Below are 16,655 nucleotides of genomic sequence, written 5' to 3' on the forward strand. Positions count from 1 at the left end.
TGCAGTTCATTAGATCCTCAAGAGGAAGAGGTTAAGTTTAAAAAGCAAAAATCTGAATCTGAAATGGTATATAGACATGTTGAAAACAAGGATAGTTTAGAGCTGGAAGTCTGTATAAGTCAATGGTATTTATATTAGTAAATAAATAATAGCTTGCCATATCCACTTCTCCTTTGAGGATCATTTTCAAAGCGTTTAGTGGAATGGTGGAAAGAGAAGTTTAAGTTGAATGTAAAAATTTCCAAAGCTGGAACATTTTTTCTTTTCTGATAACATTCCAGGGAATCTTGTTTATGTTCATTTGCCATCACTTAACACCCATGCTTGTTCTCAATCAAGCATTACCTTCTAATTACTGAGTTTGAAAACTTTCTTTTTAATTTGGAAAGATGAATTGTTTAGGTCAAAAATAAATATGTAGGATTTTTCTTCCTTTCAAATATGCTAGGTGTGCTACAGACGAAATGGGCATAATGAAATGGACGAGCCAATGTTCACTCAGCCATTGATGTACAAGCAGATCCGAAAACAGAAAGCTGTGCTCCAGAAGTATGCTGAGACACTGATTTCACAAGGAGTAGTAAATCAACCAGAATATGAGGTACTTTCATTTATGGTTTAACAATCATTCTGTAGCCCAGCCATGCTTAGATATCTTAATATTCCTCATCCCATTGTGGTACCAAGCATTTCATAATTTCAGAGACTTTTGGCATTTTATAAATGATGTTATACATGACACCATACAGGAACATTGTGCACAGCCAGGATTAGTAAAATAATCTCTTATGTTTCTATGGCAACTGATAACATTTCTCTGATATTGTGTAGTTTATTGAAACATGTTTAACTTGATATGTGCCGTTGTGTATATTAACTGGCTTGTTATATGATTATATTTATATGTGTATATCTTCCTTTCAGAAAGCCAACTCTGCTGGCTTTGGAAACAACTTTTCATAAATAGGGACATATTTGCCCCAGCAGAAGCTCTGACTTCATTATAGACAAAGCAGAAATTGATATTCCCAGCCCAGTAGATAAATTACAGTGATTGCTAGTACCAGTTTTGGTTGAGAAGGCATTTGTTTAGAGTAAAGTGTTGATAATATTTGTCCTTGGAGTCACCTCTACATTATGCTCCTTTTGTATTCCAGGAGGAAATTTCCAAGTATGACAAAATCTGTGAAGAGGCTCATGCCAGATCCAAGGATGAAAAAATCCTTCACATCAAGCATTGGTTAGACTCTCCATGGCCTGGTAAGTTACTGTCTACTTGCTAATGGCCATGGAGAAAAAATAGTACTTGGCCAATAGTTTGCACTTGCAGTTTCTGGCACAAACATGAGTTGTCCTTGCCTAGAACTCCAAGTTCTGAAAATTCTGTACAAAGATCATAAGAGGTAGTCAGCATTATTAATAAACAGACTATGCTTGCATTAAACTAAGAGGCACTTGATGAAGAATTTTTGTTCTTCTCCCAGATGCTCTGACAGGATGATCCAGTAGTTTAATTGGACAGAGTTTATTTGCCAAATACCTTCTCAAAAGAAATTTGGCAGTGAGGAGCATCTTTTTAAAGAAATTGTTCTAGCTAGAGCTTGTTCCTCCTGTGAATGTCTTCCTTGCCTCTTTAAATGTCCAGGTTTCTTCACTCTGGATGGCCAACCTCGGAGCATGACTTGTCCTTCTACCGGCTTGACTGAAGAAGATTTGGTCCATATCGGAAAGGTGGCCAGCTCAGTTCCTGTTGAAAATTTTACCATTCATGGGGGTATGGTTTTCTATATTTTTCCCCCTTTACTTTTTAATGATTTTATTAGAAAATGCAATGTCTTACTTGCACGGAGGAGTCTTTTGCAAAGTTTCCTTGAAGCGTCTCTTAGATAGATGTTCAGAATTGAGGGACCAATCAGTACTTTGCTTCTGTTTTGGATGTTTTAATGATAGTTAACAAGATTCCATGTATTATATATCGTAGTACATTTGGGCCTACCTCATAGCCAATCCAAGCTGTCAGAAAATTAAGATGAAAATAGACTCTGCTTCAGAGCTTAATCTTTCAGATTTAGTCTTTGCTCTTTTTCTACATTTTATGCTTATGCTTTGATTTATAACAGCCTTACCTGAGCACCCTCCAGGCATGTGAATTTCAGCTCCTAAAATTCCACAGCCAGCATGGTTACTGTTGAGGATTCTGGAATTGTAGTACATACCGTATTTTTCGGACTATAAGACGCTGTGGACTATAAGACGCACCTACAGTACCTTTTTGGGGGAGGAAAACAAGAAAAAAAAAATCTGCCTTTGCCTCCCAGCATCCATCCAGTATTCATCTGGCCCGTTCACCGCAGCCTATTAGCTATGGCCCATTCGCCACTATGGCCTGTTTGCTGCCACCCATTTGCTGTCGCCATGGCCCGTTCAGTGCAGCCCATATGCTGCCACAGGTTTGCCGCGGCCTGTTTGCCTTCAGCGCGGCCCATTCGCTGCGGCCTGTTCGGCACCACCGCGGCCCAATTGCCGCAGCCTATTCATCACCAGCCCGTTCGCCGGCGCCTGTTTGCCGGCACCCATTCACCACTGCCGCCACCAATTCAGCACAACCCATTCACCACCGCTGATCCCCGCCTCCTGGAACCAGCCAATAATGCCATGCATAGAGGCCAAAAACAGGGTGCGCAGAGGCTGAAAATGCAACACGCCGAAAACAGCCAAAGGGTGGGGGTGGGCGGGGCTTTGGCAACATTCAGTGTATAAGACGCACCACAATTTTCACCCCCTTTTAGAGGGCAGAAGTGCGTCTTATACTCCGAAAAGTACGGTACATCTGAAGGGTACTCAGGTTATGGAAATGATCTATGACACAATATTCTTCACTGTTTGCTACCCAAAGCAACAGACTTTCAAAGCATCTGTAAAGGCATCTATACATTTTGGAAAATGCTATCATAAAGTTTTCAAACAGATTGATTATTATTTTTCTCTAAAGGTTTAAGCAGGATTCTAAAAACACGAGGAGAGATGGTTGCCAATAGGACTGTAGACTGGGCCTTAGCAGAGTATATGGCATTTGGCTCTCTTCTTAAAGAAGGAATCCATATTCGGCTGAGTGGACAAGATGTTGAAAGAGGAACATTCAGGTAAAGTGTGTTGCTTTTACATGGGCAGTCTTTCTTTAACCAATACAGGACTTTAGTGAAAATCCATAACATTTGGGGGCAAATGCAAAATGTCAAGATAGCATTATCTTCAGCTTAGGCCATAATAGTGAGCAGCCAGAGATGTACCTTTGTATTTTAGTGGGACATCAAATCAAGTCAATGTAAATGTTATCCTACATTTAGGAAATGAAATTTGATTTAGGTATCTAGTTGATCTAAGGAGAGTGACAAATTGGTCAGGAATATAGTATATGTGAAGAAACATGATGGGTCTAAGTGGATATCAGTATCCAAATGTACAAAGTTGGGTTAATAAAAATCCAGAAGCACCATTTTTTTCCTATTGCTTTAGGAATGACAAAAGGTTGCCAATAAGAATCCAAGATATCAGACCTACAAGGGCAAAGTATACTTTGATCCAATACATGAAGGTGTAACCAAGTAGTAATCTCAATCCTCATTGCAGACGTGTTTGAGACCCAGCAGTCAACTTGAAATATGTTCCTAAGAAATTGGAGTATAACTCTTTTTAGAGGATCAATGGCGTTTCATATTTAACTGAGTACACTTGGCATGCAGGTGGGATCAATCAGGCCCCTTTAGTATAGAAAATGATTGCAAAGTGGCTGTGGCTGACTGAGCATTTTGTAGTACATATTCTCTGTGCTTTGTGCTTGAGATTGTGGCATGGAAAACTATGCCTATATATTTTAACAATTTAGCCCGCTCAATAGCATGATTACTTAGAATCCAAATATGATGGCATTTCGCAAAGACCTCCACTTTGGTCTTTTTGTAGTTCATTTCCAGAGCCAAAACTGGAAATAATTGGCCAAAACCCATCATAGGCCTGTCAGGGAAATTAATGCGACATTATCTGCATATAATGGAATTGAAATATGTTTCTTGGCTAGTTTTGGTGAATGATGAGAGAAGTAATCGATCATGGCAACTAGTGCATTAATATAATAATTAAATAACAATGGGGTATGTCCTCTGACTCACTTTGGAGCTTTATTTAACTTTTATGGGACTTTTATTATAGAGATTGCAGTATAGATTAGTAGGCGCAGACTTCTGTCTACAGAAGAGTTTTGCAATTTGCACTACAAGTTTGGCCTAGAAATCAGATTCAAAGCTGCTTTGAAGTCTATGAAAGCTGTATAGCATGAGGCCCGTGATTTGGAGGAGTACTTTTCTGCCAAATAAAATGTTCACTTGTATTCTTCTCCAGCCATCGGCATCATGTCTTGCATGATCAGAATGTTGACAAGAGAACCTGTATTCCCATGAATCATCTATGGCCAAATCAAGCTCCTTACACTGTCTGCAATAGTTCTCTCTCAGAATATGGAGTCTTAGGTATGTCTTTTCTCTACTAAATCTTAAAGGAGTTATGTAAACTGTTGATTTTTAAGTCTATCTCTCCCTGATAATCTTCCTCCCCCCAAAAATGCTTTCCTTTTCTATCAATGCAGGATTTGAGCTGGGCTTTGCTATGGCCAGTCCCAATGCTTTGGTGGTTTGGGAAGCTCAGTTTGGCGACTTCCACAATACAGCTCAGTGTATCATCGACCAGTTCATCTGCTCTGGGCAGGCCAAATGGGTGAGGCAGAATGGCATTGTACTTCTTCTTCCCCATGGCATGGAGGGCATGGTAAGGAAACATTTGTGTTGTTTTCTAATAAGTCTCCTTTTACCTGCCTGATAGATGTATTTAGACTTAATATCTATGTTTAAGCGGTGTTAAATTACCGGTAGATCCTACATATAGATTTGCCCTGCATTGAAAATTCTTGCATATGTTGAGGTAATTAAAAGCATTAAAGCCTGGGTCAGCATAACAAAATTGAAAATGAGAAATAATATTAACTTTTGTTCCTATATTAGAACATGTTCTAATAGCACATTGGAAAAGTGCCTAATAGTGGATATTAGAATTTGGGGGTTGGAATTTAGATTTATTTCTTTATTGCTTTGTTTATTGTTTTTTATATCTACCTGTTCAGCGTTTCAGAGCCATCATACATTGGCTTGTTCCTCATTTACCTCTAGCGAGATAGAGCAAGTTAAGGGAAAAAATAACTGGCCCAAAGTCCTCCAGCTAATTCTTTCTATTTCACACTGGAAATTTTTAAGAAGATGTTGGATAACCATTTGTCTGAAGTGGTGTAGGGTTTCCTGCCTGGACAGGGGGTTGGACTAGAAGATCTCCAAGGTCCCTTCCAACTCTGTTATTCTATTCTATTCTATCAAGGGAGGACTTGAACATGGTTCTCCCTGCTTCATATCCAGTTACTTTAACCATTGCTCTATAGCAATCCTCTTTCTAGAAGAAATGTTCAGTTTTGCCTCAATGCCCTCTTTAGTCAAGGAAAAGCCATTACTCAAGAAAGTCCCGTATCTGTTTGCAGGGCCCTGAGCATTCTTCTGCTCGACCAGAACGATTCTTACAAATGTGCAATGATGATCCAGATGTCTTCCCGGTGAGTTGGCTGTGAGTGCATGTTGGCCACACCTTTCTTCTGTCCACATGTCCCTTAGCCACATTTCTAAGAATGCTGAGAATAATTGGGGGGGTGGGGGGGATAAGACCAGTATCAGCCTGTTGTAAACTGAATGGCTCCTCCATGAGTGCCTGAACACTCTGTAATCACCTCAATGCTGTACTTCAGGGTAGGCAACCTGAGATAGCAAGGATGCAAATTAGAGCCTCCAATCCAACATCCAATCCTTTTAAAAAGATTACTAGCAGTTTGAGATGGGTAATGCAAGAATTATAAAACATAATGCTTACAAAGAAAAAAAATCCTCCTCAAAATATCTGGCCTACCATAATTGGCTTTCACCTGTTTCAGCTGTCTTGCTTCCTCTCATCTTTTAAGGGGAATCCCTTTCCCTAGTCCAGAGATGTATTTCACAGTTGATTTTCAGGTTCTTTGACCACTTTGGCAATGCATGCCATTCTTCTATCTTTCTGAATTCCATCATTGTTTTCCTACAGAAACTAGACGACTTTGATGTGCGCCAACTGTACGACTGCAATTGGATTGTCGTAAACTGCTCCACTCCAGCAAACTTTTTCCACGTTATGCGGAGACAGATACTTCTCCCCTTCCGGAAACCAGTCAGTATGAAGAATGACTTTCTTAGTACAAAGAAGAACATGGATTCTTCCTTCCCATATTAGCCTTTTTAGCTTTCATTAGACTCTGAAGTAAAGTAGAAAGTGGCACATGATAAATTGTGAAACAATTCTGAACTTATCACTAGTCAAAAAAAAGCACTCCGGTGGATGGGGGAACTATAAACTAAGATTAATTTGCAAAGAGCCTGTTTTGCTTGGTAGATTCTGACTATCCTGCTGGTTCTGTTCCATGGCATTTTTTACAGCACCCTGTTCACCACCCAGGAATTCTCTTTCCAGTAAAAGCCTCATTGAACTTTATGCCACATACATATTTTTGCTTAGAAAAGGTTGATTAGCTAGTCATAGGTGATACGTTCTACTGAATATTAATATCTTAGTTTTTAGGCAAATTATTTTAAATTGTTTCTTATAAAATATTATAATCCAATGATTCTGATGCTCTTGCTTTTCTGGCTGATGAAAAGAACGTTTTTTCAGAGCAGTTGAACTGAGTGGCAGATAATGAAGGAAGTATCAGATACAGGTAGTCCTTGCTTAACAACCCTAATTGGGATCAGAATTTCTGTTGTTAAGAGATGCAGTCCTTAGGTGAAACATCAAGGCTTCCCTGCTTAGAGGTGGCAATTTTAATAGTTCCAGTTGCACTTGTTAGGCCAAGACCTCATACTTCTCCTGTCCTGCTGTTCTCACCTTCACTTGAACTCTCCCCATTCACCTATCTATCCCCCATTCCTGCCATCTTGTCTCCTCTGCCACCCTGCATCTACCACTCCTGCTGTCCTTCCTCCCTGCACTCCACTGCCCCTGCTGTTCCTGTTCCCTCTGCTGCTTCTGCCAGACTGACTTGCATTTCCCTTGCCACAGCTGATTTTCACCATTATTTTCTTCTTGCTGCTGATGAGGTGTGCCAGCAGCTGCCTACAGCTGCTTCTTGAAGGGCCAAACTGGGTGCATCTCATTAAGGAAGAAGATGCAAAACCAGCTGTGGAGGGCACAACAAGGGCAGTGGAGTGCAAGGCCATGCGGGTGCAGGGCAGCAAGGGTGGCAAAGTGCAGGCAATCAAAAGGCCAGAGCTGGAGGAGGGATAAGCAAGTGGGTGGAGCTGAAGTGCACCTTGTAATTGTAAATGTGGACAGATTGCCAAGGGGCCAAATTTTGATCACGTGACTGCAGGGCACTGCAACAGTCATAATGGTGAGAACTGTCATAACTTTGAAAAGTCACTGAATGAATAGTCATTAAAGAAGGATTGTCTATACAGTGTTAGCAGAATGGATCCAGTCCAGCATCCTGATTCCAGTAGCCTTTAACCCAGTGCTTTTGGAAAGCCAAGAAACCCAGAGTTCAGACTATGGCCCTCCCTCATAGCAACCCCCTTCCTGGCATCCAGGTTTACAGCTTCTGAGGATGGGAAGCCTGCAGAGCCCCCAGAGCTGCTGCTAGATTAATCCTTCATGACTGCATTTTAAAGCCATCTCAGCCTGATTCCTTTACTCACTGAATCCATGAAATCTGCTGGCATACTTTCCACTCTTACCTCCTTGAGGCTTTCTTACTTCAGAGCATTTCTTTACTTTGCTAATCCAAATATATTACTATTCCAAAAACTAAACCACAGATCCAAATATTTTAGGATCTCTATAGCATCCCAGCAAGTGCACATTTTGGATTTCACTCTTACCACCATTTGAGTCATATTCAAGAAATGATTGAAATCAAACATTTCAGAGTAAATATATTGTTACCAAAGAGAACACTTTTATTGTTTTGCATTCCTGCTAAATATCTTACTGATGAGTATGAAAAATTACTTTATCCTGGTATATAACATCATCTGGTTGTGTGCCTGGCACTTCTTTTTGGTCAATATTCTCCTAGAAACACTGAGTGCAGTTCTGTTGATGTTCAAAAACAGAACCTTTGAATAATTAACTTTGGATTATTGTTCTTTCATTAAATTCTGAACAGTTCCGTTCTTACACCTCAATATTAATTTGGGTTATGTTCCCCTGGCCCTCTCTCCCCCTCCCTTCCACTCTCTTTCTTTAGCTGATAGTCTTCACTCCAAAGTCCTTGTTGCGTCACCCTGAAGCTCGGTCCAGTTTTGATGAAATGCTGGCAGGTACAGTAGACTTGGGATCAGGGCTAGGGAGGAATGTCTTCTTTGGTAGAAGGGAAGATGTGACTGAACAATTAGGCAAGGAAATTCTTGAAGTTCAACACAAGGCCACAAAGACAACTCTGCCTGCCAGCCTTCCTAAAGTTTTGTTACCCTTCATAGGAGCAGAGTCTGTTTTGGATGTCTGGGTCTTCTCTGCTAGGAAAAATAATCACCATCGCTAAATGATACCCAGAGGAAGAGCTCATATGTAGCAAAATATTTGGAGCTATCATTTGTCTCTGACTCAGGCCTTGAGACATTGGCTTAAGGTCATGAATTTTGTGATGTTGTTCCTCCAAGGGGCAGCACAGCACTTTGCTTTTGACTTGGAGTTTCCTGTGAAGAAAGTCATGAGCAGGGAGTAGTGCTCCATTGCTACTTGTACTTGACAAAAGCTTCGAAGTAGGAGCCATAGTACCCCAACAATTACAATTAATCTTGATATTTTAAAAAACTGCATGGCATCATGTGTGGTTTCTGTCAACAAAATCAGGTCTTTATGGAAAAAATATCCTGCTATTAATTCTGCCCTTTATAAACTTCCTCATATTTGTCCCCTTCCTCTTTTTTATAAACTATTTTATAAACTCCTTGGAGCAGATTTTACTATGTACACTGATGTATAACAAAAAGTAATAACTTCCACTGCTTTCCAGGCACCCATTTCCAACGTGTCATCCCAGACACTAGTCTGGTAGCACAGAATCCAGAACAAGTCAAACGAGTTCTCTTCTGCACTGGTAAACTTTATTATGAACTTATTCGAGAGCGGAAGACACGGAATATGGAAGCAGATGTGGCCATCACAAGGGTAGAGCAGGTAGGGCTTTTGTGGGAATGGTATTGTTGAGTTACAGAAGTAAGACTCCTGCATGCTTTTTGAGCTTTGAACAATAAGTATTTTGAAGCTCAATAGAATTTTACGAACAGGAAGCTAAAGAATTCCACACTGGTACTCCAAATGACTAAGTCTTCCACTGGCAAAAGTAAAATTTAACTATCAAGCATGTTCTAGTCCTCTAGCTTTGTTTGGTGGACTACAGTTATGAAGTAGAGTCAGGTTTTCTGCAACACTTTGCAGGTTTCTGACAGACGTCTGGTTCTGAAAAGAATCCTAAAAGGCTTGTCCAGCAAATATCTGAACAGGCCTTATGAATTTTCTCTTCTTCCTCCTAGCAAGTGAGCCTAGAGGGAGGTTAAAGTATGAGTGATCTGACTTTGCCTGCAGAATATTTGGATTAGGCCCAATTTATTACTAAATGAAAGTCCTTTATTGGCCTTAACAACTTCTTAAATTTCTGCTATATTACTCAGTCCCTTTTTTCTTCTTTTTTAACTCTATAAGTATCCTATGGATTAAATACTTGTTTTTCCATTTCCCTGTGGAGCTTGTGAATCAGACTGACCTTTTTTTAAATTTTCCTACTGCAATTTGTTTATAAAGATAGAAGGCTGAAAATCGTTCATAATAAACACGAAGCCTTTTCTTTCTAGCTGTCACCATTCCCTTTTGACCTCCTGCTGAAGGAATTCCATAAATACCCCAATGCAGACCTAGCTTGGTGTCAAGAAGAGCACAAAAACCAAGGATATTATGATTACGTGAAGCCTAGACTCCGCACAACCATTGACCGTGCAAAGCCAGTGTGGTAAGGGGCTTCTTCGGCTACTCTGATAGAGGGGTAGGTTTATATAGTTCCTCTGGCGCAATCAGTCTGATCCCAGTGAGAGCACAGGAGTGGTCTGTTCTAAGAAAAGAGGAAAAGAAGCAACATGCTGACACAGAAGGTCTCAGTAGCACAGCCGTTATTTTTGGGCACCAACAATCCCTCAAATCCTGTACATGCCAGTAAAATTTAACAATTTAAGCACGACTTAACATTGATTCCCAATGGAAAGCCAAATGAGTCGCTGAACACCCAGACATAGGAAGACAAATGATCCCACAAAAAAGATGCCAGGTTTTGAACTACCACGTCAGCAGTGGATAGTCCTAAATGCATCTCACATGGCATCTGCTCTCTGTATAAATGAGGCCTAGCATCCTCCCCTCAGTGTGACTGTGGGGTCCCACATCAAATTGGAGATCACATTGTGACCAGCTGTAAGCTGAAGGCTGCGCTTCAATGGTTAGATGGCCTAGATACTGGTATTTGAACCCAGATCTTTTTAACATGTAGATTTTAATATGTTTTATTAATTTAGGTGAAATGTTAATATATGTTGCTATATGATAGGTCATATATGAAAGGGGGGGGGAAATAGAGCAGCAATTGCAAATAAGTAATTGTGTGTCTGTTTTTCTCCCTTTAGGTATGCTGGGCGAGAACCTGCTGCTGCCCCGGCAACAGGCAACAAAAAGAATCATTTGACCGAACTGCAACGCTTGCTGGACACGGCCTTCAACCTCGACTCTTTCAAGGACTTGTCTTAGATACATCTGGACCTTAGTTCTGTCCCAACACCCTGTGTTTGTGGTGTTTCTATCTATCATTTCCTTTCTGTGTCTTTAACTATAGACCTTGTAAACTAATTTAAGGAGCTTGTTATTAACCTCTTCCTGCTGTTAAAAGAAGTGCCCCATCAAAACAATTCCTGTCTGAATATTTGTGTTAGGGTTTCTGAGGGTTGCTGCAGCTCAGATCTTCTGGAGCAGTGTGGGTTCACTCCTGCACAAACCCCTGGGGCTTACCTTGCTCCACTGCTCCAGGATGAGAGCTTCAAAGGGACTAATATTGGCCTTCCAAAGGAACCTCTGTAGTGAATGGTTTCTAGTTAATGCCTGATTCTTGACTTTAATCCCAAAATTAATCTGGAGTTGGCACTGCTTTTTGACAAATTATTACTTTTATCCCCCGTTGCACTACTCAAGGTGCATGTGATCTGGTATTGCACTTGAATTCAGTGACAATATCACCGTTCAACAATATCTTACATCTCTGACACTGAAAATCCTGGGCTCACACTGTTTAACTGCTGTTGTTTAACAATTAGCATTGTCTTCACTAGGTGTACCTCTTTGAGGATATTTTATGGAAATCTTGTTTCTTTTCATGAAGGAAGCAAGATAAATCTGCAAGGCACGGACTCAGGTGCTTGTTTTATCAAACTAACTCTTACTAATTCAAATTACATCCTGGATGAAGGCCTGTTTGAATCTTAGCATCTAACACATCTTTTTTTACATGGTCACCATAACCATAACTATATGGACCTTCAGCTTCACCTAGCTTTTGGCTCTGACTCTCTTCATATCTAGAAATGAACACACCTAAAAATTCTGAAAATTCATTGGGTTCTCATGTCGCTGCTAAGAAACTTAGCTCTCTCTTTGCTTTGTCATTCTATACACTAGTAAAAGTTGCTTCATTAGAGATTCTGCTCTGTCTCTTGAGCAGAAATCTTTCCCCACCTCTAATATTCATAGTACCCATTTCCCCCTGAATTTTAGGCAAAAGTGTGTAACCTTTGTTTTACACTCATTTAATTTAGAAGATATAATTCTTTCACAGCATTTACTTAGGGGTTTAACAATATTTTAAGAAGTACTTGTGTATATGGGAGTGACAAATTTTAAAAGTCTGAAAATCCATTTTTGGCCTGTATAATTCTTTAATTTGAACATAGTTGGATCATAATTTGTGTCATGCCATTGATATATAGTCACAATTTTTCAGCCATGGTTTCTAGTATGCACAAGGTTTTCTGTGCATATGGATACATGGGTCAATACACATACACATGTTATTTGCTGACATATTTATACTTAAGGTACTTTAAGTATTATGGGCATAAACTGTAAGCAGAGGTTAGATAGTGTGCCCTTCTGATTGGGGAAACAACTCATATTGTCTTACATTTCTGAAGGGTGAAATCAGGTACACTTGAGAGCTTAAAGAAGTTGGGAAGTAGTTCCCAACATCCATTCTGTGAGTGTCCCCAGTTTGATTGATCCCTGTCTTGTGTCTTTTGGAGGTTTCCCAGGCACTGAGTTTCCTTGGCTTTTCAGCACATACTTTTCTATCTAAAACAAGATTCTCAAGGTAGTGGCCTTCTAAGAGCATTTAAAGATTCCACCTAAACCTAAAAATTCTACTTAATTGAAACACACAATGGAACATTTAGATTGGCTTTACTTGTGCTAGTATTTCCTCTCATTCACCTAAAGTCCAGAGCTCAAGAAACATCACTGGGCAACATAAGCACACATATCCTTTGTGGCAGGGACTGCTGCTGCGCACCTTTTACCCATTCAGGAACTGAAGGTGGCTTCTAGGTAACTGTTGTTGGCCTACAATAAAATGTACCTCACTGCTTTGGCTGAGGACAACAGCAGAAGACATTCTTAGCCAAAGATGTTCTCCTGTATCCAGTAGTGCCCGCTCTGGACTTGACATTTGTTTTAATTTTTCATTCTATCTGTGTTCTGCTTTGACCTCCTGAGGTCCTCTGCTACATCAGCGTTCCATACCTCCAGCAATACACGCATACACAAAGACTGTGCATGTCTTGAAAATCATTTGCAAAAAATGCTTCAGATCTCACACAAGCCCAGTATCTTGCTGTTGTTTGTTAAGCCCTCCTGTCTTTTTCATGCTTCCACATACAAGCTTGAGACAAAGATGTGACTTCTTTAAGAGGAAGATTATCCTCAGTGAGTTGAGTGCTCTTTTTTCCAGCTTGCATAGATCCTTGAAAAAAAAGATAGGCTAGGTTAAGGAATAGCAGAGAAGAGCTGTATTCTTGTCAGCTCCAGAACACTTCTGAATCATTTTCAGGCCATGCACAGTCCAGAAAAAAACAAGAGATTCCTGGTTGCTGCTTTCAGTGCCATATATCCAACATGGGTTCCATCTGGATAAATTCTGGGCATGGCCCAAAAGGGCAGCTTCTGTCATGCTACCTTTTGTGTGGGCTATCAGCCACACAGAGAGAGTGAGCTACCTAATGAATATGTATCCGTGTTGCTTTGCTAGCGCAAACAACACATTCCAAGCAATTCCTATTATTGAGATACTTAGGCTTTCAAGGCTGTGGTTGTATGATTACTCCAAGCAATGGTGCAGTGTGTGCTCTTTTAGCTCTGCAAAAGGAGAAAGAAAATAAAAATGTTGGTGTGCCTAATCTTTGCCAAAACTTAAGAGACTGGTGAGTGGGGAGGTTTGTCTGTTCTGGGCCAGTTCTGTTCTGGATCTCCCCGTTATCTCCCAGCCTGATTTATTTATTTTGGTTTTAAAACAAAATCAAACTGAGATGTGTTTGGCTTATACAATAAAGCCTCATCTTCTGGCTTAAAGTGTGTCCAGCTGGCTTAGTTGTCTGATTTATTCAGATCAGGACAGCCTGATCTACCTTTCTGGCCATGTAGAATGAACTTGGGTAAGGGCTCTTCAGGCCATAACTTTGCAGACTCAGTACTGCAAGCAGGGAAGGCAGTGTTGTAGATTAATGACATGTCCCAGCTGATGTGTAAAGACCCCTCTTGATTCTACATTGGAAATCACTCATCTCCAAACAATGTAACTGAAAGCACTTGCGGCATTCTGAAGATGTCCTTGCACATAAGGACTGTATCTTAATTGGTCACAGAAGCAAAGTTGCTGCCCATTCAGTATGCATGTTGAATTGTACTTCTCTTAAAGCTAGTGTGCTTCTTTTAAAGTCCAGAAATGTCACTCACAGTCTGTAATCCTCAATCAGAACTACTGTAAAAAGCTGGTCAAAGCAATAGAAGCAAATCAGGGGTGGGTTCTAAAATTTTTTACTACCGGTTCTGTGGGCGTGGCTTATTTTGTGGGTGCGGCTTGATGGTCATGTGACAATTCTTTAGGATTTAGCAGAGGTACTGGTCTACCAGATTTTTAACTGCTTGCAGAGCTGTGTTGGTCTACCCATTTATTTTTGCAGGCACTGGTCTACTCATTTGTTTTCTTTTAACACTGATCAGCTGTAGGGCGGCCCTTTGAAGCCCCATGGCAAGAGTTTAAACAGTTTTTTCCCCTCTAGCCGATCAGCTGGGACTCAGGAGGCAGCAATAGATTGGGGGGGGGCAAATAAAAGGTAAGAATAATGGGGGGGGCAGAACCAGTTCAGTGATGTCATATCGTCACCGCTACCAGAACCGGAAGGAACCCACCATTGAAGCAAGTGTATAACTAATTATCCTATAAATTGTCATCAAAAGAATTGTAGTTAGCTGTAGCCAGGCAGCTATTTCATCAATGGAAGACTTGCATTGCAAAAAAGGCTTAATGGAGTAAGAGCCTTTAATGGGATGAGTTTCAGGTTTCTGCCATAGAACTGCAAATCCAATATTCTGCCTTTCTGTAATGCTCTATAGCTATCAAGAACAGAAATTTACTTATTTTAGGAAAGAAAATTAATAATGGGCATTTCAGCTATAATTGTGTAAATTGGCACTAATACATTATGACACTGTTTGATGCAAATTAAGACTACAACAATTGATGCTACTGTTGATAACTTGTCCTCAGTATTGAGAACTATTTTAACAAGGGCTTATAAATATGCTAGTTTTGACAACAAATCTAATTTAATTGGCATTTTCTCCCTTTCCCATGTCAGGAAATTTAAGGTGGTGCTTCTTATGATCATATGCAAGTATCAGCAAACATCATAATCTGCAGCTTTTGAAAACCAGAAGCTTGTTTAATCTTTCGGCAAAACATAACTACTGTAATCTGTTAAAATGAAAATTGGTGGAGAAAAGATTTCTGCAACTGCTTAGGCAAAAGGCTTGGATAATTCTAGCAAGATTACTTTTGTTTGGACTGCAGCATGCTTTATCTATGCTTTGATACTTATCCCCCACACCTCAGGAGACAGCACAAGTGCTAACTAAAGCAAAAATGTGTTTAACTAAATATGTGGGTTTGCAGATTGAAAAAAAAAGAAAATGTGTTCCCTTTGCAAATGGTGAATGGTTCAGTTTGTCCTTGCAGGAGCAGTGATAAGTTGTTTATTGATCTTCAAAGGTTTTTGATCTTTTATTTGTATGAAAGTCCTTGGATTATATTTCTTTGATATGATTGAGGAGAAGCCAAGAACACTTTTCCTTTCTTCTTCATATGATCACTTTAATTATTCCAATATGTTCATGTTAAGTCCAGTCCAGATTTAATGCTGCATTTGCACTACTGGGTTCTCTGAGAGTGTGAGCTTGGAAAATCTGCGCTTTTAAGTCTTGTCGCACTTGGGGATTTCCTATATGGGTCACTTTCTTAGCATCTTTTTTTTTCCTCCTCCGTTTGAAGGCATTTCTACCAACCAGCCAAGTGAGTTTGCGAAGATTACAAATGCATGTTTAAATCTTGTTAATCCAGCAAGAACAGAGAACAAAGCAACAGTGTCAAACTGAAATGTGTGCATGCAGGGTAGTTTATGAGAACAGAATTAGAGAAGTGCCATGGTTATCACACCATGAAATAGTATATGCACCTTGTAAGTGATGACCCTGAAATGACATCTCAGTAAGTTCTCTTATATAACTTCAAATAAAGCACTGCATTCAGTTCCCCATGGATTTTATCAGTGTTCCCTTGTCTAGAACAACTGTTTTGAAGATGTAGATCTGGAGCAACTTTGTTGCAGAAGGAGAATTATGGTACCCAAAAATCATAAATCTGGTACCATCTTTTCAGATTAACAAAATAATTTGCTATCTGCTGAATTAAACTACAATTCAGGAAAACCCATACCTTTATTCTGGAAAGATGCTACCAAATGATTTCTGATTTTTCCCCTACCAGTGGCCTTCAAGGGAATGTAGGAATTGACAGCCAGCATGGTCAGCAATTAAGAATTCTGGAAGTTTGTAGATCAATATCTGGAGAACTCACAGACTAAAGAAGACTAACTTAGTGATACTATGTAATATAATGTACCCACATTTTTGTATTTTGTATCTGTCAGTTGCATCAAAGCAGTATAATGGTCTTCTAACTCTGGAGAAGTTGTGTTTTATTGTAAGGAGATGCTCGTGGACATGTTCCATTCATCTTACAGTTTCCATGAGTCCAGCCTTTCCCAAAATGGTAGCCTTTGAATGATTTGGTCTATATCAGGGGTTCCCAACTCCTGGGCTATGGCCCAGTACTGGGCTGCAGCCTGTTTGGAACCAAGCCATCCAAGCGACAGGTAAGCACGCAGTTCCATCTC

At 40.0% G+C, this 16,655-nt stretch overlaps 1 protein-coding gene across 10 annotated transcripts in view; it reads left to right on the top strand.

Annotated features, from left to right (window-relative positions):
- Window positions 1-13,773, top strand: part of OGDH (oxoglutarate dehydrogenase) — a 61,442-nt gene extending 47,669 nt beyond the window's left edge. For all 10 annotated transcript variants that reach the window (XM_087876036.1, XM_087876037.1, XM_034436915.2 and 7 more), the window contains 12 exons: window positions 449-601; window positions 1,158-1,260; window positions 1,646-1,774; window positions 2,993-3,143; window positions 4,399-4,526; window positions 4,643-4,821; window positions 5,579-5,650; window positions 6,169-6,291; window positions 8,366-8,438; window positions 9,134-9,297; window positions 9,972-10,126; window positions 10,791-13,773. In XM_087876036.1, coding sequence (XP_087732162.1) covers window positions 449-601; window positions 1,158-1,260; window positions 1,646-1,774; window positions 2,993-3,143; window positions 4,399-4,526; window positions 4,643-4,821; window positions 5,579-5,650; window positions 6,169-6,291; window positions 8,366-8,438; window positions 9,134-9,297; window positions 9,972-10,126; window positions 10,791-10,911 — 1,551 coding nt within the window. In that variant the 3' untranslated portion in view covers window positions 10,912-13,773. The remainder of the gene's footprint in view (window positions 1-448; window positions 602-1,157; window positions 1,261-1,645; window positions 1,775-2,992; window positions 3,144-4,398; window positions 4,527-4,642; window positions 4,822-5,578; window positions 5,651-6,168; window positions 6,292-8,365; window positions 8,439-9,133; window positions 9,298-9,971; window positions 10,127-10,790) is intronic.
- Window positions 13,774-16,655: the final 2,882 nt, after the last annotated feature.

Source organism: Pantherophis guttatus, chromosome 9 (assembly GCF_059756535.1).
Source record: "Pantherophis guttatus breed Tessera chromosome 9, ASM5975653v1, whole genome shotgun sequence".
In the NCBI taxonomy this organism is placed as follows: domain Eukaryota; kingdom Metazoa; phylum Chordata; class Lepidosauria; order Squamata; family Colubridae; genus Pantherophis; species Pantherophis guttatus.